General features: G+C 39.9%; 1 protein-coding gene across 1 annotated transcript; it reads left to right on the plus strand.

The window, feature by feature from the left end:
* Positions 1-688: 688 nt before the first annotated feature.
* Positions 689-15,713, plus strand: tfcp2l1 (transcription factor CP2-like 1). The gene is made up of 15 exons (XM_029530547.1): positions 689-2,408; positions 2,880-3,028; positions 4,920-4,993; positions 6,579-6,684; positions 8,584-8,690; positions 8,780-8,932; positions 9,263-9,373; positions 10,151-10,257; positions 10,596-10,647; positions 10,781-10,874; positions 11,942-12,032; positions 13,371-13,453; positions 14,310-14,452; positions 15,448-15,499; positions 15,606-15,713. The coding sequence occupies exons 1-15, from the start codon at positions 2,350-2,352 to the stop codon at positions 15,641-15,643; spliced, it is 1,419 nt and encodes a 472-aa protein (XP_029386407.1). The 5' UTR covers positions 689-2,349; the 3' UTR covers positions 15,644-15,713.
* The last annotated feature ends 8,169 nt before the right edge of the window (positions 15,714-23,882 follow it).

Here is a 23,882-nt window from a genome sequence, read left to right on the forward strand (position 1 = left end):
GCCACAAGGGCACCACCCAGAGTCTGCTGAGAGTCTTGGGCTGAAGAGGAAGTCCTTTGTAAATACTCCAGATGTTTGCCCCCCCCCCCCCCCCTTTCGAGGATGTTGGGAGTAGGAGCAGAGATTGAAGACAGTGGAGCAGGCATTGTTAGGCCTTACTCACTTCCTCACTTCACACATTCTGGTGTTTGCGTGCTGGCAATGTGGAGTGTGAATGGGATGTTCAGCACAGTGTCTCTGGACTCTGGGGAAAGAAAAAGTGAATTTGCAGATTTGTAAGCGGTGGGAGGATGTTTGTTTGTTTGCTTGTTTTTTTTTTTGTTTTGTTTTTTTTCTTTGATGAAGAAGCAAATACAGTATTAGTTGTTTCCTCGAATTGCCCTCATGTAACTGCAGCTTCTGCAATAGCTGTAAAACCACAGGTAAAAGTGTTTTGTATATACACTTCACTTTTCAAACTCTGCTTTGCAAAAAACTGGCTTCTAAAAAAAGAAGAAAAGGGATCCCAATGACTCTCTGACTAACTCCTTCTGCACGTTAGAAACGTAGCTTGCATGTAATCTGCAGTACTTGCCAACCTGCTATTCTGAACTTTTCGGGGATTTTTTTTTTGTTTGTTTGTTTCAGCCTTTTTTTTTTTTTTTTTTTTTTTTTTTTTTTGGGGGGGGGGGGGGGTTGCTCTTTTTCCCCTGGCTGCTAAAGTGCACTTGTAACATCATCTGCTCCTCTCTGGTATGATGTTTTAGAGGAGTCAGTCAAAAAGAAAGAAGACACAAGCTGGAGACAAGAGCTGTTCAGCAGAAGTGTTCCTGCTCAAAGGAAGCTCAGACAGGGTTTTGACTAAGTCTGAGGTATCCAGCTGTAAAATGTGGGATTCCTGCTTTGACATTCACAGTTTTCCCATTTGATCTGATTTTTACTATTGTAGGAACAAGGATCACTCACTTATTACTTTTTAAAGTCCTGTTATCATATTGTTATCGCAAATCAATAATAATAATAATAATAATTATATTGATTATAATGATTTGGAAGGAATATTGGTATTCCTGATTTGACCTTGGGTCATCCTGAGTCTTTGGATGATCAGCCTAGAGCTTGCTGTGGTCTTTTCATTCAGAGTCTTCACTGACTGGGCCAATTCTGGTATTTAAGAAATGAATGTACAGTGTTTGCATAATGTTTACTTTTAATTAGCTTTTTTATGTGTTCGTACTGAAAGTAACCTCAACAACATGCCACCCCCGCACACTGCACTGACTGTCGCCTGAGTTTCCTCCATCTGTTTCATATTAATCAGCTGGGTTTTGTTTTTAATGGGGGGCAAATCTGTGGTCACCAAAACCACACAGGCCACTATGCTACGCTCGCATCTCCCTCCACGAACAGATAAGATGGTACTCCTTGCAAACTCTTCACTATGCATGTTCCGCTGTACACTGTCTTTTCTTTTGTCTCGGTCCTGTAATATTCATACCTGTATTTATGTATTTTATTTGATCTTATTTTATTTTATTCTTTCATGATAAACTGTACAGAAGGTTTTGTTTTTGTTTAAATCCACCTGTGATAGATTTGCAACAATGTAAAGAAACAGTTTGCTCTAGAAATAAAGAGACTCAGAGCTGATCTGATGTCTCCTGGTTATTCATCCCCCAATGTTACAATTTGTTTCCAAAAAGTGTTTTCAGCTTGTGAAGGATTGGAAGGCTAGTGTGTCTTCTCTGTGGTTGAACCTTGACTTCCACATGGATACTGGCAGCAGTGTCACACAGTTGTCCATCCATTTACAGGCACGTGCATTGAAGCTCAGAAGTGTGCAGAGCTGCTCTGTATAAACATTAACTGGGAAACACTTAAAATTGGCCTGCTCCTGATCTCTGGTGCTTTTTAAGAGTTGGAGTTGCTAAATGAAAAGCTTGGTTTTCTAACACCTCCCCTTAAACCACATAATATTTTTTTTTTATGTTAATCTGAAGCCCACTGGCTTTCTTTTTGCCCAAAATGTATCTCCAAACATCATTACCCTGAATGAGTTTAAAGTTTAGCTTTAGGGCCACGCTGTCAGCAGTGTCAACAACTGGCCAAGTAAAGTTGCTATTAATGCATCAACCCAGCTGGACACTGGTTGTGGGAGGTGTGTCTCTCACTCCGCCTCTTAGGGGTCATCCAAGGTATGCCAATAGCAGTCCATGATAATATCACCAGGCCATATAAGAGGAAGGCAGTGAGGTTTGACTGCAAACCTCTCGAGCTGAAATCTGAGGAAGCCTGCAAGCGCAAAAACTAGCTGCATCTCCACGTCTCCCTTGTGGTCCTGGCACACGAGAAGATACTGCATTGGAAAATATGCTGTTCTGCCATTCCCAGCCTGAGTCCTACCACCAGCACTCTGCTAGTTACATTAGGTAAAGCACAGTCATGTTGACCATCCTCAAGTTCTGTGGGTTTAAGGCTCTTGTGTCAGGGGAAAGTTAAATCTTCAGCAGGTTAAATTAAAGTGTCAGCGCAAAGCAGTGACATTTACCTGCACAAGTATATTTGGAGAAAGGTGAAAATGCTGTTGGAAATGTTGGTTTAAAATTAATTTTGAAATTGTACATGTGCAGTAAACTGGATGTTTTATCATTATAATCTGCTGTGTGAAATTTAAATTGCATTTCTTCATTTCAAAGGAGCATTATATTCAAAATCCACATTAAACACTCTTAAATAATCTTCACTTTTAAATGAATACGCATGAATTGTTCTCAATGAGTTTTGCAACATCAAAGTTGTGCACCTTTGTTCCCATGATTGAAGTGATAAGATAGCAGAAAAAGCAGGACATTTTTACTCCCCTTGCTTTGCCATTCTTCTTTCCTTCTGCTCTGTTTCAGTGAGGCCTTGGCACCTTTCTTGAAAAACGAAGAAGCCAGGCTTATGGCTGAAACTGGTGCTAAGAGGGCCCCTTTCCAGTACATTCTGTGTGCAGCTACCTCGCCAGCTGTCAAACAGCAGGAGGAGACTCTCACTTATCTCAACCAAGGTAGCTATCTGTCTTGATCGCTGAATGTCCACGTTGACTAATTGGACTGGAGCTCATTTTGCCACATGTGACCACGGCAGCTGCTGGTTTAGGTGAAGAACTGCTGATGTGGGACTTGTAATATATTAGAACTCAGTATTAGGCTCAATTTTAGTAATTTGAAGCAAAGACTTCATTTAAGATTATTTTTCCCTTTAGTTTAGGTCTTTGAGTCTCAAAACCAGAAACCAGACAGCAGAGACCTGAGTCCTGTGGTCAAGTTAACAAAGTTAGAGCTGCTGAAAAGATGGCTTATTTGCTAAGCTTTATAATAAAAGAGAATCTTGCAGAAAGAAAGGCCAGAATAATTACAAGTATATATTTTTAGGATATTTACAAGAACTTTTTTTTTGTTTTTTTTGTTTTTTTTTTTAATCTTCTCTGAATTTCTTGATAATTTATTTTGTTTGACTAACATTCCAAACCATGATAAGGGTAAGGAATCCTCACATTTTAGACACAAGAACCAGGAAATGTTTCATACTTAGTCTAAAACAAAAACTTAACTATCAAGACAGTTTATTTTCTGAAGCCAAAGTAATACTGATAAGCAAAGAATTGTAGTTTAAAATTATTCACCAATTATTAATTCATATTACATATTCATATTTCATATTCCATCCATTTATCTGGACATAGTCCCAAATAGTGCAGTTAAAAAATATGTATATTATATTTGGAGTATATAACACAGCTCAGAGCTCTCTCTTCTATAAACCTTGTATATCATGTCATAACGTGACATATAGGACATTATATAACGGCAGAGGTCTGATCCATTTAATTCAGGCTTGATAACTTTTTCATGGTAGCATTAATAACTTAATTCCAATGATTTTTTTTTTATAAATAAAACACTGTGAATCAGATTTTAGTTTTAAATTCACACTTACAATATGACCTGTAAATTTGTTTTTAATCTTGAAAGCATGGATTTAAATATTTGGATTTGTAAATCCTTACATCAAATTTAGAAAATTTTCATTTCATTTGAGAATTCGAACCTCATATGTTCAAACAGATGAATTTCAAAATCAAATGTTTTAATACTGTAGTTTGTTTTGTTTTTTTTGTTTTTTTTCGGGGGGGGTGTCTTAGATAGATACTGTAGATGGTTGTTAATAGTAATATCATTCCTGCTGATCTGGGTTATATCAATTGGATAAACTTAACCTTTGAGCCTTTTGGATTACTAAACTCCAAAATTCACAATACTAAGGTTTCAAAGGCATTTTAGCCATAGAAACATTAATATTTTTTCTGTGCAACATGAGCTCCTACATGAGTACTAATTTCTCTTATTTTCATCTTCTTTTCTTTTTCTGTTCTTTCTCTTTTTATCTAGTCTGCACTTTCCCATTTTCCCTTCAGATTATTTTCTACCTGAGAATACCTTATTCTCTTGTGTAACAGTGATATTTTTATTTGTGCTTTAATTAACCTTCACGTTTCTACAAGTTTGCCCTGCTTATGTGCTATGAAGTAATTTGTTTGGAGTAAACAAAATCAATGTGAGCTTGCTGTAATATGCAACTTTGGCCAGCAAATAAATTGCCATTTAACATCAAAAGCATTAAAGATTAATTAAGATTAGGTTAATTTCCATCAGGGCTTGTAGCTGAGTTGTATTTCTGTAGTGATAAAGCACTGATGGTTAATGTAGATGTGATCAGGATGGAGATAAAAGTTTCTTAGCAGCTGGTCTTGACATCTGGCTTAAAAGATTTCTAATTTGATTCAGTTTCTATCTCCACTGCCCATCTTTTCTGATTGACTGATTTCCCGTTTTTAAATTTTAATCAGGTTTTTTGTTTTTTTGTTTTTTTGTTTTTTTTAATGTTTTAAAATGTAGGTCAGTCCTACGAAATCCGTATGCTTAACAGAAAACTAGTGGAGTATACAGATATAAGCAGCAAATGTGTGAAGGTAGGTGTAAGGTATTGTGTTGTTTTTTTTTTTTTGTTTGTTTGTTTTTTTTTTTTTTTTACTTTCATGTGACCTCTTCCTCTTTCTTGTTGTATCTTGTTTTTTCATGCATCCATATCCTGGTTCATCACAGGGCCCTCAACCCTCCCTTCTACTTCGGGGGTGGGGTGTCGACTTTGGAGAGCTTGGTACTATCACCCAAACTTACCTCTCCTCCTTCCTAGACTTCAGATAAACCACAAACACACAGCACTTCACCTTACCTTCACATTTTCCAGCACACACACACAATCTAACATTCTCTGCTTTTCTCTTTAACATTGTAATTTTTTATTGCGCATCTGTATATTGATATAATTCCTGGAAACAGGCCATACATTCTGCCATTTGTTGTGACAAGAGTTAGCAGCTAATTTTAGATAAAAGTGAACTTAATTTACTGCAAACTCACTTTGGAGTGAAGTGAGGTGATTTTATTTGGTTTCTGTGAGTGCTTCTACTTGATGTGTCCCTGTTGTCAGGATACCATTGCTTGAAACTGCAATGTTCATCCATTACAATGTAGCATCCTAGAAACACAGGAATGGGACAGGTGGCATTTATACAAACACATGACATACTGGCTCTAGTCATGCATGAGCCTCTCCATAAATATCTCAATGGGACATTTTTTGGAAAGTTGCTCTTCTTATTTGAAGACTAATCTAGACATGTGGTCCTAAGAATGGATCTCACTCCAAATCCACAGCAGTCATTTAGGTAGTGTTTGATTTATTTATTTATTTATTTTTACTTAATTCATCCAAATCTCAACTCTAAGAAAGTCCAGATGGCATCATCACTACTCTAATCTACTCACAAATTTTTTTTCATTCTAAATAAACTTCTGTCAGACTATCAGAACACATCATGCACACACTAGAGTGCCCTTTTAATGTGATAGGAAAAAATGCCTCAGGAATAAGATTTATTGAGAAGATCAAATATTATATATTTATCATACTATGGCCATATAACATAAAGAGCTTCGATAGATAGTTGAAAGAGCTACTGCAATTTACAGAACAAAGACATTAACTTTGTAATCGAGGTTTCCACACACCTTGTAAAGTCAATGGACAGCCTTAAATGACAAGATCATGAGGTCTCTTATTTTGTAGTTTATTTAGGATAACTGGTGTTTTCAGATCTATCCAATAATGAAAAATTAGATGCCCATATGTCAGTTTCTGTAAATTTGATGTCCAAGTGCAATTGGCGGCCTGACTGAAGGTGTAAAGTCCCTGTCTGTGCTGCTGCTCACAGGTGTCAGATGGACTAGCTCACAATGCTTTTCTGCATTCAGCTGACAAATCATTTCACCTACGGCTGTTTGTGGATGCTCTTTTTGTGCTGGGTAGGAATGGAGATAAAGTTCACCTCTTTGCCCCTGTCTGATGAAACCACTTCACAATATTCTGATGAATAAATGAGGGGAGCCTTTTGCACTTGGCCCAACAGTCTGGCTGTTTGGCTCTGTGCGAGCTGGCCCTCTCAGGCTGAAGCTGTTGCCCTGGCCTGAATCCTTTATCCCACCTGTTCACAGAGCATTGTGCGCGTGATATTTCATGATCGTCGCCTGCAGTATATGGAGCACCAACAGCTGGAGGGATGGAGGTGGAACCGTCCTGGAGACCGAATTCTGGACATAGGTTAGTTAACAGGATTTGTGTTTGGCCTATGATACATTAAAATGCACACTTATCACGAGCTCAAATTCAACTCATACTTTCAGTGCAAGGATTCACTAGTAACTTTTGCACTTGCTACATAGTTTAATTTAGCAAATCATTATTACTTTAGTCACATGTGCCCAAAAGTAGAAACCATGCTTACCTCGCCCATGAAAACTTTATTTGGTTGCGATATAAATCACTACTGAAAATTTGGTGAAAGTTTTGAGGTAATATTGACATACAAATTTTCACATTCACTTTCCCACTATAGTAAGAAATGAATTTACCGATTATTGTAAGCCACTCTTGTCCATCACATCGCATGCTCACTAGCTAGCCACGGCCCAGATGAACCATCTCATCACTTTTCAATAGTGGCTCATTGTAGCTTTCATTACTCCCAGAGCAAGAAACAAGAAACTGTCACCACCACCTACTTCCATTCAGCAGCAGAGAACGCTCACAAATATCTCTCCATTTAGCCCATTCGCTAAATCAAATCAAATCAGATGTATTTGTATAGCGCCAAATCATAACAAAGTTACATCAAGGCACTTTACATATAGAGCAAGTCTACACCAAACTCTTTATAAATTTATTTAAAGAGACCCAACAGATCCCCCGATGAGCAAGCACTTGGCATAGTGGCAAGGAAAAACTTCCTTTAAGAGGCAGAAACCTCAGGCAGAACCAAGCTCAGGGGGGTGGACATCTGCCTCGACCAGTTGGGTTAAGGGAGAGGGAGGGAAAAAAGGGGGGGCGGGGGGGGGGGGGGGGGTGTAGTGTAGGGTCAGAATGTGAAAATGAGAGCATTCAAAACAGGTGTAGGCAGGAACATGATGCTGTAGTATGGAATTAATTGGGATAAGGGACCAACAGGCGTTGCAGGAGCATGGGGTGGGGATGATTCATCATCTGCAGGATGAGGACAGGGAGAGAGAGGAGAGGAGCTGGGAGAGACAGAGACCGGACCGATACTGGAAGTTGGTTCCATAGAAGAGGAGCCTGATAACTGAACGATCTGCCTCCAGATTTACTCTTGGAGACTCTAGGAACCACAAGTAAACCTCCATCTAGAGAGCAGAGTGGCCTGCTAGGACAGTAAGGAACTATGAGCTCTCTGAGATATGATGGAGCTTGGCCATTAAGAGCTTTATATGTTAAAAGAAGGATTTTGAATTCTACTCTATATTTTACTGGCAGCCAATGAAGAGCAGCTAACACAGGAGAGATATGATCTCTTTTCCTAGTTCCTGTTAATATTCTGAAGGCCTTTCAGAGATTTGTTTGGACATCCAGATAGTAATGAGTTACAGTAGTTCAGCCTAGAAGTTACAAATGCATGGACTAGTTTTTCTGCATCATCCTGAGAAAGGATGTTTCTGATTTCCTAATGTTTCTCAGGTGGGAGAAAGCTGCCCTACTGACTTGTTTTATGTGAGGGACAAAGGACATTTCCTGGTCAAAGGTTACTCCAAGGTTTCTTACAGTGGAGCTGTCCAGATGATTAGATGATTAGATAGCGTTTCTCTGAGGTGCTTAGGGCCGAGTACAATAGCTTCAGTTTTGTCAGAGTTAAGGAGTAAAAAGTTTTATACAATAGCTAAGTGAGCTAATAGCTGTTAACTGACGCACAGAGGAGCAACATATCTTCGGAGCTTCGCGGCTCATAATGCTACAGATCTCATGATAACATTAGATGAACAGCACAAACTTGAGCAACCATGAAATATGGCTTCTGTAACTGTTATTGCTTGGCTAAGCTGACAGACAGGTCTTCGGGGTGAAACCAGTAACCTCATCGTTAATCTGTTTTCAGGTACTTTGAAGTAAAAATTAGACTGACTGACTGACTGACTGGGTCACTCCTTGCAGATGTCCCTCTGTCGGTGGGGATAATGGAGCCTCGTTCCCACCCTCTGCACCTCAACACCATCGAGTTCCTCTGGGATCCCGTTAAGAGTGCCTCTGTTTTCATCCAGGTACAGATATGTCCTGGTCAAATGCCAGGAGGGGAGTCACTATCTCTGCTTCTTCCTAGCTAATTTTCCAACTGTTCTTGCCCTCAAAGGTCAACTGCATCAGCACTGAGTTCACCCCCAGGAAGCATGGCGGGGAGAAGGGGGTGCCCTTTCGTATCCAGGTTGACACTTTCACCACCAATGAACATGGAGAATATATGGAGTATGTCCATTCCTCCAGCTGCCAGGTCAAAGTCTTCAAGGTAGGTCTCTGTCTGCTTCACCAGGGACAGATCACCTGCCAGTTACCCACCTTTCTTTAATTCTGTTCATGTATGTCAAAAATGCATATAGTCTGGTCAACATAAAGGTTGCAATGATTATGTTGATGCTGCTTTTCCTGCTTTGCTCATGATTTGTTGACACACGTGCAATTCCTTTCCCTCCACCACTGACCTCCCACTCCGAATGTAGGTGGTGTTGGTGCTAATTTAATAGGCTTCATGTTCAATTTGAGTACAATTTAATATATTCATGAGTTTTTGTTGTATTTTTTTTTTAACCTCCAGTGTTATCATTTGTGATTTCCTCAGCCTAAAGGAGCTGATCGTAAACTGAAGACAGACAATGAGAAAATCGATAAGAAGACACCCCAAGACAGAGAAAAGTACCAACCGTCCCACAACACGACTCTGCTGAAAGAGGTGAGACAAGCTGCTCTCTGATTTGGGTCACATAGTTTAACAGAGTAGTACTGTTTGCTTTCATTCTGTCTGTAGTGTTATGCTGTAACTTTATTGATCTTATGGTGGTAAATCCATATGTTATCTGGCTCTTCCTCTAATATCACCAAGTCTGAATTCATTGTGCCTTTCTGTGCTTCAGACTCAGGCTCAGGGCCATTTTACTGGACAGAAAAACTAGTAATGCGGCAATGTACAAATTCTACATTATAAATTAAAAGCCTGCTTTCTAACTTTCACCCTAGTAATGGTGTTTGAATATTATTCGTAAATATATATGAAGGATTTATTACATATAATGGCCTCATAATGATATTGAATTATTATTGATGCATTACAAATGAAGAGCATTATAAAACTAGTTAATTTTAGTCTTTTTTTTTTTTTTTTTTACTTGCTGAAGTGAATGTCTCTTATTTTATTGCGTATAGGGTCATATTTCTGTATAAAGTTTTAAACCCTAAGGTAAGAAGTAAATATAATTATCAGATAAATGTAGTTAAGTACTACCACCCTTTCCTCTGGAAACAAAGCTGATCAGGGCAGTTTGGAAAACCAAAACGGTAAGCTAAAAAAAAGTTGAAACTTTTTGTAGAACTTCGCGCAGTATTTGATGTCAAAAAAATTAATTGGTACATCTTTAATATTCATGTATTGAAGTTTTCTTCCCTCTAGCCTTTGTTCAGAGACTTTAACATTGTTGGATAAAGCAATATGGATTTCTATTTTTATGTGAAGTGTTGCCCTTGGCCTGATGCCCTAAACCTCACGGCCACCCACAGCAGCTGCAGCACTCCATCACCAGTTTACTACAGCTCACCAGTCTCCTGTGGTTTCACAGATGGGTGAGTCAGCATTCACACCACATATCGCCACTCCATTATTTTTATCAGAGCCCTGCAGCAAAGTTTGATCGAGGACATCTCAAGACTGACTTTTACTAGCTTTAACAGTTTCAGACTCTTAAGGATATGAAATCTATAATGCCGGGATAGTGGCGTAACAGTAGCAGTTATAGCCCCTCTGTGGGCGATCACCAGGGACAATCAGCACTAGCATCAACTTCCACCACCTGCATTCTACAGACAGAGTGAGAGTGGATCAGTAAAAGAAATGTCTAATGTGTACACAAAAACCAATCATCACAATCTGTTTTCTCTTCCTCATGTACATGTTTCTATAGCAACTGTTCTCCAAACCAGCAAGGGGAGCTGCTCATGCCCGGCTGCACTGATGTAAGTAACAGTGGACAGTGCAGTTTGAAAGTGTTAATGTTGCTCTCTTATTCCCTTTAGGCCATTATTTGGAGACAGTGGATGCTGTGCTGCTATACTCATTTCAAGGGCTCTTCTTCTTTTTGACATGTAGCACCTTCTGCCATCATCTTCACCACAGAACACTCAGCAGTGGTTACACCGTCACAGGTTCACGCCTTTCTCAAAGCTCTTCTCAAGCTTCTCAGGTAACTGAGGTCAAAGGTTTGGATGAGATGAATATTGGAATTTATTTGTCATGAAACAGCAGCTGAGATCCAGTTATGAGAAAAAGCTTTGACTAATTCAAACATTCAAATACAAATCAAGAGGTAAAACTAAGACAGTTGTGATATCTGTTAATGTGTTTGCAATTTTGGTCAGCAGTAAACTACATTTTTACAATCAAACAAATTATACTACACTTTTCAGTGACTTGCTGGTAGTTCACTTTTTTTTATTGCTGAAACAGTTTTGTGCCATACAAAGGAAGTAATGATTATTTCCATATGTTACCATTGCTTCTCTAATATAAACTGAACTCAAAAGTCTTTTGTCCTGTCATCATCACATACTGTACCTGTGTATAGCACACGTGCAGAAGATCACACAGTATCATTGTGTATAAATGTATCATGTATAAACCTCCCCAATCTCATCACAAGGAAGAATCACCATAGACAGTATTACAGTTATTGCTGAGAAAACCTTGGTTGTTTGGTATTTTCTGCTAGCATGTGGTTTTCTGAGGTTTTGTTGTAATCCAACATCTGGCCTAGTGCCAAATGAAGTGTCAACTCACTGCAATGCCGCTCATTGATTTGTGAGATGCAGTTTTGAAGCCTCAGCTTTGTAATTTGTCAGCCATCACTGATGGCTCATTCGCTCATTGGGAAAACATTTCTCCCTAATGGTCATTAGATAGAATGCATGTTTAAGGTTCTTCAGTGTTGGCTTCACTTCAGTCTTTTCTTTTTTGTACAGTCTGTCATTTTGTCATTTTATTTATTTTTTTATGAAGTAGTTCGTAGTAGTACTATTTTTTTATCAGGTAGCATGTGAAAACCGGTGCTCTCAAAGTAAATTCCTCCAGGGTGACCGGAGCAGTTCAGCACCCTTTCTGTTAGTCTTTGCTGTGCACCTTTCCTCCTCTCTGTTCCATTTCCTGTAACTCCTCACTTTATCAGAAAGGCCAAAAAATAACCACCGATCCCCCAAAACTGTGTTGGTATAGCTCAGCATGACAGCAGCACCAGATCTTCTGCTGTTGTTGCAGGTGCCGATCTGTTGAGGATGAGCAGGGAGGATCTGATCCAGATATGTGGCCCAGCAGACGGCATTCGCCTCTTCAACACGGTGAAAGGAAGGTGAGACCATTTCAGCGTCAAAGACGATGAAATACACGTCAAAGACATCAAAGACGATGAAATACACTTCCAAGAGCTCAGTGACACCTGAAGATGGCGCACTCAAATAACTCAGCAATCCTCACAAATCACTGGAGCCTTTCTCATCTAACTCATCAAACTGTGTCATGTCTCTGAAAATGAGCCTCTCTATATGCAGCTGACAAAAACCACAGAAGAGATTAAGCTCATAGAAAATGTTAGTAAATTAGTATCCTTCAGTTATTACCCAACACTTTGGAGCAATTATGAGCAGACGAGAGTCCTTCATGGATTTTCCCTCCCTAGAGATGTCTCAAGAATGAGGGCTACTGGTTGAGCCTTCCAGGGTGAACCATGTCCTATCCAGAATGTTGGCTGGGATTTGCTCTAGCACCCCCGTGATCCTGACAGTTAAGCAGTGGAAAATGAGAGATAAAAGGACCAGGTATCCCCTTCTGTTTTAGCAGACTCACACAAACACCTGGTGGAATCTCTACATCAAAAATGTTGGGAACAGGATCTTGAAAACAAAAGTTTTTGTTGGTGACTGAGACAACGCCCATCAGTTTCTGCCTGGGGCTCTTTGTAAACATCTGTTACCCAGTTGCTGTGTGTCCAATGAACTAGAAACTGGAATAAAATGGCTGGGGCGGCGACAACAACAACAACTACCACTACCACAAAAAAATCCCACAGTGTAACAGGGAAAAATCTCACAGGTCTGCCGCTCAGTCACACTCAAACTTCATGAGCAGTCAAACTAAACAAATATACCACTAGTAGCCACAACACCCTTGAGTCATGTAGCCTGGTTACAAACCCCCAAAACCCAACAGTTTACTCAATAATAAGATAACCTAACCTGAAGCTAGATCAACAATGGCACAGCTCACATTAATCACACTTGCTATTGACAACTGTTACCAGTATATAGGTCAGCTCTGTATAGAGCTGGAGACTGGAGAAGAAAAACAGCATTAAGATAATGAGACACTCCAGCAGAACACTGCTATTGAGAAGAGTCTAAATAAAGTGATCAAAGTTAACTAAGCTGTGACAGACTGCGTTTTATTTTCCTAATGTCACTGCAGTGGATGCTTGTAAAGTTTTGACTGTTGGTTTATTGTAGTGAGTGCATAACCACGACAAAGAGGACTAATATGTATGTGGTTGTGTAGAGTGTTCTCCGTCCCATGTGCTGCAAACAGTGGAGGGTCTTCGTCACAAGATGGTTTTGGTGCCTGTAAGCAGACAAACAGCTGTCTTAGGTTATTTCCCTCCGTTACCAGTATTACAGAATATATTCATATGTTCCAGGTGTGTACAGCCGCGCCTCACCATCTACGCATGTCAGCAGCAGACAGGAAATCAGCCACCCATCAAGCCAGGTGGTGGAGACAGTAAGTTCATGAACGGCATCATAATATTCTCTCAGCCTAAGGGAAGTGTGTGACTGTAGAATTTAAAAAATAATTCTTTTGTGTGGACCGTGTTCCTTAAAGTTAACAATCTGTGCAATAAATTCCAATTATACTAACATCTTAATGCTCTTCTCATATTTTTGATTTTTTCTTTCTTTACTTGTCACTTTCTATACCTGGAATACAATATCTTTTCCATGGAATGTTTTCTGATGAAGTTGTGAAATATCAAAGGGAATGGACGAATAACAATCAGTCATAAAATCATTGATAAAATTCACAGAACAAATCTGTGATTATTAATGTAATTTCGGTGGATTTGTAAAGCAAGCACCAGTTAAATACATAAAAGCATAAGGATACAATGAAAACAGAGAAGTTTTAAGGTCATTGCTAAAGTTTACCAGTTTTCCCACCAGACTTGGGAGCTATTAGGTTTATATAGATGCAAAAGTTCAGAAAAATTTAGACAGTAAGTCAAACTTTGACTCAGCTCTGCATCTGACCTGAAGCTGAGTCAAAGACCAGAGGACCGGAGTGATATGAACTCTTTTTCTAATGTTACTTTGAACTGCAGCAACAGCATCTGAGTAAGCTGTGCATGTGTAATGGTTTTATTTGTTAAACCAGTGAGGAGAGCATTAACTCTGGAGGACATAAAGGTATGAATGAGTCTTTGTTCGACACAACATCTGTGACTGCTGTTTCTGCCAAAACACAGATGTAGTAGTAGTAGTTCTCATGCAATCCCTACCTGTGATCAGACCAAGGTCTTACATGGGTTGAAGTCTTTATTAAGGTGTGTTTAATGAACGCTCCTGTGTCTTCCCTGCAGTCTACCATGCTCTGTATCTGGAAGAGTTGACACTGTTGGACCTGTCTGAAAAGATTGCCATGTTATTCAGCATCACCCCACAGCAGATTACACACATCTACAGACAAAAACCCACTGGGATCCATGTATTAGTTTCTGATGAGGTATCTATCAATCACCCTTCACACCTATCAAACTGTGCACACAGAGGCCAGGCCTTGTCAATGATGCTATTATACAGTTTAGCTGTACTTGCAGCTGAAACAAGTACAGTCTGGTTTAACTTCTGCTGCAACTATGCATCACCTGGCCATGAAGTCACCCATTGGTTTGTGAACTGCTCTGGACTCTGATCCTGATTGGGTGACCTGTCACTTATTCAGCAGCTACACTCCCTGTGATATTGTCTGTTTTCTATTGTCTAAACGAGACCATCATTTAAAAAACGAACACCATTTTATATTAGGGAATACTTTAAACTACATACAGGAAAACATTTACTGAGCTAATAAATAAGGTGACAGAAGGGACATTTCCCCATATACAATACAATCTGACTTCTTTTTACAACTGGTGGAGTTGCCCTCAGATGGACATTAGATAGAATGAAGATTTAAGGCTCGTCAGCATTGGCTTTGCTTTACAGAAACAAAGTCTACACCTACTTTTCTAAAAGGTCTTACCCTGCTCTGGTTCAATCAGGGCCAAAGCCCAAATACTCTGCTCATTATAGTATATTGCTGTTGCAGCAGCGATACTGTGACTTCACCAACTCTAAATCCGTGTACAGGCTTTGTTTTACTGCTACTTCAGTGTCATACATAAATAAATACAGATTAAAATAAAAATGGTTGAGTCTATGCATTTTTTTTCTCCCTTCAAAACAATATCAGGGACTGACCAGTGACCCCAAAAAGCACATTTAACCCAATTTAAGAGGGAAATATTATACTGTATTTACATCTAGAGCTACTGATTACCCAAGTTAAGCTTGTTTTCAGTGACGCTACATTTAGTTAAGCTTTCTAAGATCAGGTTTTATTTATTGTAATTCTAAGTTGTGAAATTTTTGCTTTCAAGAGATATTCAGTTCTTTACTTTAATAGTTTTTTTTTTTGTTGTTTGTTTGTTTGTTTGTTTGTTTGTTTGTTTGTTTCAGATGGTGCAGAACTTCAAAGAGGAAACCACCTTCATCATCAGCACTGTGAGGGGTAATCATCTCCATTCTTTCACATTATAATTCACTTTTGTCTATTTCTTATCTAAATTTATGCACCTTTGGGGTAATCTTTTATTGTATTCTTGTGTTTTGTGCAGATGAAAACACTGAGTGCTACCATGTTGTGTTGAAATGACCAGCATGTACTCAAGAGGTTCTTCTATCAATGCAACTGTATAGATTGTATGTAGAGCAGTTAAGATTACATCATGTCCCATTAAGATTTACAGAATAGTAAAATGCTGTCAAGTTATCAGTTTACTCTCTTCTTGCTTAGTTTTGTAATTGTCTTTGTGTATTTGTTGAGTTACTGATTAATGTTTGGTAATTAGTGGTAACCAATGGTGTCTTTGCAATTAAAATGCAAGATAGTCATGATAATAAAGTAAATGCTCCATCATTGCACAGATGAATGGAAAATAAAAATGAACAAAGTGTGTTATGGCCCTGCTTAATTTTGAACCCTGTTCTGAATATTGTTTTGTGCTTTTTAAAGGGCGGAATATTTTATGTTAGTGTGCTAATATCTTAAAGGATTTTAAAGGAAATCTTTGAGTTCATTGACCTCACTGACTTAAAGTAAACAACCAGGAATGTTTGGCTGCAGCTCAGATCAATGATTTTGACCATTATCCTATTTTGGTCAAAATAAAATATTTTGCACTGGTTTCTCTGTTGGTTGGAAGTGGGTGCAACACAATCTGAAGTTTATAGAGATTTTTTTTCTTTCAAAAGACAGAAGATGCAGAAGGATGGACAGGGGAAGGGAAGCAGGTGGTGCTGGTAGGAACTGGTGGAGTAAAAGGATGCTTTTCCTGTTACCTCATTCAGAATTAAGAGAGTAGGTGAAGGTGTCCCAACAAAGGATCCGAGTGAAAGATGGGGTATATAGTGATGGAATGAAAGAACAGCTCAGTCCGTATTCAGCAGGGTTCATCAATTCTTCACACATGCAAGTGGACATTCCCTAAACATGAGTGAGACCATCACCATGGCCCAGAGTTGAGTCAGGGGCACAGGCTCCTCTTGCCTGCCACCCCAGTGTTCCAGGCAGGTAACGGTGAGCACCACTGAACACCCAAGCAAGCACACATAGGAGCATGTATATTGCATGCCTAAATGTGAGTGAGAAATAAAGAAAAGTTTGTGTGATGTGGGTGCAGTTTAGGAGGCAGGCAAGTGAGGGCCCGGTGCCCAGTCAGAGGGCTGCTGGCGCAGCGACCCGGGGGCCCACATGCCAGGTGGGTGTCCCAGGCAATTAGCAACCCTTTGACCCTGAGGGATAAGCTGTATAAAGTGAGTGAGAGAAAGCGTGAATGAATCATAGACATTGAATTTCATTACATTTATATTACATTTACATTACATTTAATTAATGGATGGGGCAGCACAGCAGCATAGTGGGATTGGCTGCAGCAACCCCAACGATGGGAAATGGATTAAACGTTAGAAGATGAATCAGTGAATGAATAATTAAGGGATCTGTCATCAAATTGCCTGTACTGTCCTGTAAGTCACAGGAGAAGATCTGGTATATCATCACTACAAAGCCATTTGCCTTCAAAAACTAACAGTAATAAAATAAGTCCAGCAACCCCCTCTTGCTCCTAGAAAGGGATAAGAGATATGAGTGGACTTTGGCAAGCAGCTAGTGTTTCCAGCTGAGATCACAAAGACAACACTAAGACCAGATGTTGTGATGTGGTCCTCATCATAAAACTAACTGTCCCTTGGGAGGAAGGAACATGAACTCAAGTGGATGAAATACTCCATCTTGGCTGCAAAAATTAACTCGGTGGAAGTTGGACGCAGGGGCTTTGTGGGCAGTTCAGCCATCAAGCTTCTTTGGGGAAAGTCAGCTACTGGTTGTGGCTATGGAGGAGGGACAGCACTTGGGCTCCAACACCCCAGTAAAGGCAGCTGCCGGGGTTGATGAGGAGACATCCCCCGTCAACCACTGCCCCCACACCAGGAGATGAACTGGTTAGGGAGCGGAACATCTGTGAATGATAGCTCCAGCTGACGACCCAGCACCTGACCCGGTGTTCACCGTAGGAGGTGCAGCAGGCAGAGATGCCAAGCAGGAATAACACCACATGTACATATTTCTTTCTTTCAGCCTTCCCTCTAGAAATGTGATTTACAGCTCTTCGAATGGAAGCAGATTTTGTGGATCTGTTCATTTCAAAGAGCCATCAAAAGAATTGCTCATTTTTATATTTATGGAAGTAACTAATTTTATCCAGTAAATAATCACCAGGAGAATGATAGGGTGGGACCAGAATCATTCAAACTTAAGTGGAGTTGGAGTTATCCGGAAATATTCATCCATTCATTCATCTTTTATCACTTATGTTTCCATGTCGCAAGGGGTACTGGGATAGCCAATCCCAACTCACACAGGGCGAGGGCAGGTTCATCCTGGACAGGTTGCCAGTCAATCATAAGCCTCATGACGCACTGAAGCTTTCCGAACAACTGTGCCGAAAAAGATTCAAAGCTTCAAGACTTCAGTGATGGTGACATCTGGTGGACAACTGAGCCATAGCAACCTCTAAAGCGCATGACTGAATCACTGGCACTGTTTCAATCACGACAGCAAAAAAATTTCAGAAAAGTATGTGTGGTCATTCAGTGTTTCGTTCATTCATACCAAATTATGATTATATCGTCATGACAATAAAATATGCAGATGCTCTCCCCCATACTCTAAATTTCTGCCAAGGCCTTCTCTCTATTTACAGTGTACCTTGCTTCCACCATTGCCTTTAAAGTTTTGCGGCTTGGAATGGAGTACGATGGGTCCAGGATTTTAATGAAATTTTGGAACCCTTCATTCTCAATGATATAAAAAGGCTGACCATGTTTAACTATCATGTCCACCAAGGCCTCATCCAAATTCTGTTTTCTGGACACTGTGTGGGAGAAAGGTTGCTATATGAATATGATACACAACATCTACAATAAATAGACACATACACATACATCTATACATGTCATCATGCTTGGCATGCAAGTGTCTCAGCATAGATGATGTGTTGTTGCACACAACTCTTGTGTGCAGAACAAACACCTCACCTACAAGCAATTGAAATTTTGAGACCCATTTAAAAATTAAAAATACAATTAAATTATGGAAACATAAAATGTATGCCATAAACTGCATTATACCTTATTTGGTGGTATGAGATCAAAATGATCCCAAACTTTAAACATTGCTTATTTGTGGTACTCGTCATGAAAAATACTTTCACTCTCCAAATCTCTACGTCCTCACAACCCCATTTTGAAGCATAATGATGCATCTCATATAGCTGGTATGGCACCAAACCACTCAAATCTGTCAAACCTGTCAAGCTGTCAGAAACAGCGCTGGTTAAAGTCTCCAATGACATTCTAATGGCCTCAGACAATGGATCAGCCTCCATACTTCTCCTTCTCCTTCTCCTTAGTGCTGCATTCGACACCAGAGACTGGAACATGAAATTGGAATTAAAGGAACTGCACTAAGGTGGTTCAAATCCTACTTATCAGATAGACATCAGTTTGTTCATGTTAACAACAGCTCCTCCTCATGTACTGTAGTCAGTCATGGAGTCTCACAGGGTTCAGTACTTGGACCAATCCTCTTTACGCTTTATCTGCTTCCTCCAGGCAACATTATCAGGAAACACAGCATCAACTTCCACTGCTATGCAGACGATACTCAGCTGTACCTATCAATGAAAAACTAGTCCATGCATTTGTAACTTCTAGGCTGGACTACTGTAACTCATTACTATCTGGATGTCCAAACAAATCTCTAAAAGGCCTTCAGTTAATTCAGAACGCTGCTGCACGAATATTAACGGGAACTAGGAAAAGAGATCATATCTCTCCTGTGTTAGCCGCTCTTCATTGGCTGCCAGTAAAATATAGAGTAGAATTCAAAATCCTTCTTTTAACGTATAAAGCTCTTAATGGCCAAGCTCAAACATGTCTCAGAGAGCTCATAGTTCCTTACTGTCCTAGCAGGCCACTCCGCTCTCTAGATGGAGGTTTACTTGTGGTTCCTAGAGTCTCAAAGAGTAAATCTGGAGGCAGATCGTTCAGTTATCAGGCTCCTTTTCCGGGGGAGCGGACTCTAGCAGTTTTCAAGATCAGGCTTAAAGGTTAAAGTCCATCTACTCTTTAGCTATGCTGCATGTGCTGACAATAACCATGCTTCTTAAAAATCCCCAATTCTAAGCATGTGTACTGCATTCACTAACCATGTTTTCCTGAAGTCTCTATCTCTCCCAGCTCCTCTCATCTCTCTCCCTGTCCTCATCCTAAAGATGATGACTCATCACCACCCCATGTTCCTGCAACACCTGCTGGTCCCTTATCCCCATGAATTCCATACTACAGCATCATCTCCATGAACTTCATTTAGCAACATGAACCCGAACCAGGGTCTGAATCCCATCCCTACTTTTATCTCCTCCTCTTCTATTTCTCCCCCCTCCCCGAACCGGGGTCTGTATACCCACCCAAATTTCAGTGGTGCAGTTGGTGAGAGGGCAGTGTTGGGATCACCTCCAATGTGCTCTGAAAAGAAGAATAGTGAGGCCTACATGTCCCTCCTGAAGCCTGAGCCAGAGTTGTCTGCCTGTTTGAAAATGGCGCCATGACCCCAGGATCCACCCCTAGGGTGTGGTTCTGAGTTTGAACAAGAGGGCATTGGCTGGATGCCGGTGCCCTCAGCAGGGGTCCCCGATGACATCACACAGGTAATAAAGACGCTCTGTGACTCTCCATTTTTGCTTTTTCCCGTGCCCAAGTTGTAGTACAGAGTTTTTCACATAGTATGTCCACTTCTCATTTCTATCAAAAACACCATAAGGCTGGTGATGGTGTGGTGGCGGAGCTCCCTTGCCATCATGTCAGAGCAGAGGAGAGGTCAGCACATCATGGCATACTCCAAGCGCTGACCAAGCACAGGAGCAGCTTCAGTTGTAGACTCATCCCACTGAGATGTAACACTGACTGTCCCAGGAGATCATTCATGCCAGTGGCCATCAGACTCTTTAACTTTACCCTCTGAGTGCAAGAAACTCTGAATTAATTATAACTTATATTCTTACATTCTCATTAAGGTCTCCAGGCAAGGACTAGAAGACTCAAAGACGGCTTCACTCTCACCTCTCTCTCTCCTCTTTTCACCCTCCCTTCTCCCCTCTCTTCCCCCAGCAAACAAATAGAATTCTGACCCCCCCCAGCCCCTCCTTCTACACTTAACTATGATATCCCCAGGATCTATTCACTCTCAAATATTACACACACGCACACACTCTCTGCACTCAGCAGCTGCACCGGCTACTTTGTACAGCATTGGACATTTTTGCCTTTGCTCTTTGCCATTAAGTAAATATTAGGTTTGGATTGCAATTTTATACTCATATGTTGTATGTATATTTTGCTGTGCTTTTTTTTTTTTTTTAAGATTATTTGTATTATTTAATCTTTACATAATGCACCATCGGTCTGGAGAGTAATGCAATATCAATCCTCTGTTTGTGTGGGAGATATGTATGGAAGAATTGATAGTAAAGCTGTAACTACTGCACCTTACATAATTTAATGCTAATCTGTACACACTTTATTATTTGTCTTTTGATACCGACACTTAATCTAAGCCTACGGACCATTCACTATTTCTTTTACTTTACATGTATTTCAATTAATCATTAATCCCTAGTGAAATAGGGATTGCAGTTGCTTCAGGTTGAAACAGATTTGCATGTGGTCCCAGGGTCTGTATCAGTTTCACTGCTTGTGTACTGATCTCTGAAAACTAAGCTAAAATGGTTCAGCCATGTATATGTGTCACAGATCTCAAAATTAAAATGGAGTGTGCATATTACCTTTTTTACATCCTAAAAATAAATAAATAAATACATTTAGGAATCTGCCTGATTGAAAGATTTTCAAGGTTGCAAACTGGAATAGGGAATGTATTTAAAGATACTATCTGTAGAGGCAATTTGTCCTCAATTTGAGAATAATGAATAATAATAAGGGGTATGTGGTGGTTTGCGCTGTCACCCCACAACAAGAAGGTTGTGGGGCGTATCTGATACAGGTTGTTCCAGGCCTGGGGCCTTTCTGTGTGGAGTTTGCATGTTCTCCTCGTGTCTGCATGGGTTTGGTCCGGGTATTCCAGTTTCTTCCCACTGTCCAAAGACATCATGTTTGGGTTGATTGATGACTCTAAATTGTCTGTGGGTCTGAGTGTGAGTGTCAGTAGTTGTTTGTCTCTGTCTGTCTCTGTGTGTTGGCCCTATAGATGGACTGGTGACCTGTCCAGGGTGTACCCTGCCCTTGCCCGGAATGTTGGTTGGGATTAGCTCCAGCAACACCAGAAATGGAAGAGCGGCCGAAGATCCATGGATGGTGGAAATAATAATAAAAAAATAAACCCAGGCTCAAATTTCCACTGAGGCAGCTCAGGAAACCAAATTCTTTGGTTTATTAACCATTTTACATGCAAACAAGGAACAATGCTGTGTGTATTGCAGGGTTAAAAGCCTTTCCTGGTACTTGCTGGTCCTATAACTGTCTACCTAATGGGAAGACCAGTATTCATGTTAATGGCAAGTAGACTGCTGGTTCTTGAATGCAGCATCTGTGGTCCAGTCCAACCTATCCCAGGTCCCTGATTCACCTGAGGGAATTTAAAACACCTGTGGTATCATGGCTGGCTTTTTCTTTGTCTCTGTCTGGTTGCCATTTGGGCCTCTGTCTGTGACTCTGAGGTAGGAAATGCAGCCACTAGTTAAAAGCAGCAATGAAGACACCAAAGCTTTCTGAGCCAATGAAACAATATGAAGCAAATGTGTTGAAATGGTTCAGTTTTTCAAAGCATTTGAATATAATGACATCTGCTGGCCAACACTCAACACAATATTTGCATGGAACAATAAAGGCCGAGATCTAATTTAACAGTAAAGCACTGTTGAGTATGTTTCACAATTAAGGTTTCTATGTGCATCTTAAATTTTCAAAAGTTTTTTTTTTTTTTTACATTAAGAATATAATCATAATGTGATTGTGCCACCATAAAATACTGTACACAATAGAGATATGCTTTTGAAATGCTTGTGTAACAATAGTACAAAATGCTGGTGATGCTGGCATCATCTGGATGCTGAGTTTGTGTTGTTCAGAGATTTTTATTTAAAAACAAGATTACATCTCTTCTTTGTCACTACCTCTCCAGTTTTGGAGAAGACTCTTTCTCATGGCAGTGAAATCAGTATGTATAGTGTTTGAGTATGTATGTGTGCCAGTGTAAGTGTATAACTGTGTGGCTGTTAATCTTAGTGTGCTAATCTTACCTATACCTCACTCTCTCTGGTTGTCAATCAATTAAACTATAGCAATAACGCACACAAAACTCTCCTCTTAAAAATCCATGAAGTCTCGAAAGACTGTGCTCATTTATAAACAATTATGTGGTAGTTTGAAAACCCCACCCTCATTCAAAACCGCCACGCAATAAAGCTTCATTAGGGGAGTCATACGATTTTTCACGTGGTGAAGCAAGGCATCTTTCCATGGGACTTAAACAAAAACTGGGTGTGGTTTATATGAAAGTTGTATTTTTAAGCCCGAAATTGATAAGGGTTGATCAGAAGTTGCTATATTCTGATATATTTTTATTTACACCTTAGTTTGTATTACATGGTAAGAAGTGCGAGTCGACTGGAAAAACCTGGTGACCTGGTGAAGAAACAGTGAGAATGAGAAACGCAACACAGGCTGCGTGCAGCCCTGGCTCGTCACAAGCATCGCTTCTGTTACAAATCAAGATTTTATCCCATAACCCCATGAAGTGGAGCAGATTTGAAATGTTTGGGTTATAAAAAGCTATGTTAAAATGATTATGTAATAGCGCATCATTCTGGCATCATCCTTGTTTTACTACCCAACCTCTCCCCAGTTGCTTCCAGTTTTTAATCATTAAGTTTGCAATCATTAAATTAGCTTTCTTTTGGAATCACATCTCTGTCTTTTTTCAGTTGTTGAATCCGTGTAGCCTTACAAGTAACAAGATATTAGTTGATTTGTTGAAGTCCAATGAATGGCTTGAAATAGTGCAAAGGTAAAAGGTACATTGCCAGAGGTTTTCTTTAAAAAAGGTAAGGTTACCCAAAACTGAAAAATTATGTTTCAGAATTATACAAAAAGGCCTTTTTAAGGGAACACAAAATGGGTTAACAATTTAAAGCTGTTCTGCAGCAATGGAGGTTGATCAAGCCTTGAAAGTTGGCCCTAATAATTCCCACAGGTGTTCCAACTTTTCTGGATTACTGACACCCCCTCTGTCTGCATAAAAGCAGTGTTGGAACACA

The sequence above is a fragment of the Echeneis naucrates genome, chromosome 21 (genome assembly GCF_900963305.1).
Source record: "Echeneis naucrates chromosome 21, fEcheNa1.1, whole genome shotgun sequence".
NCBI lineage: Eukaryota > Metazoa > Chordata > Actinopteri > Carangiformes > Echeneidae > Echeneis > Echeneis naucrates.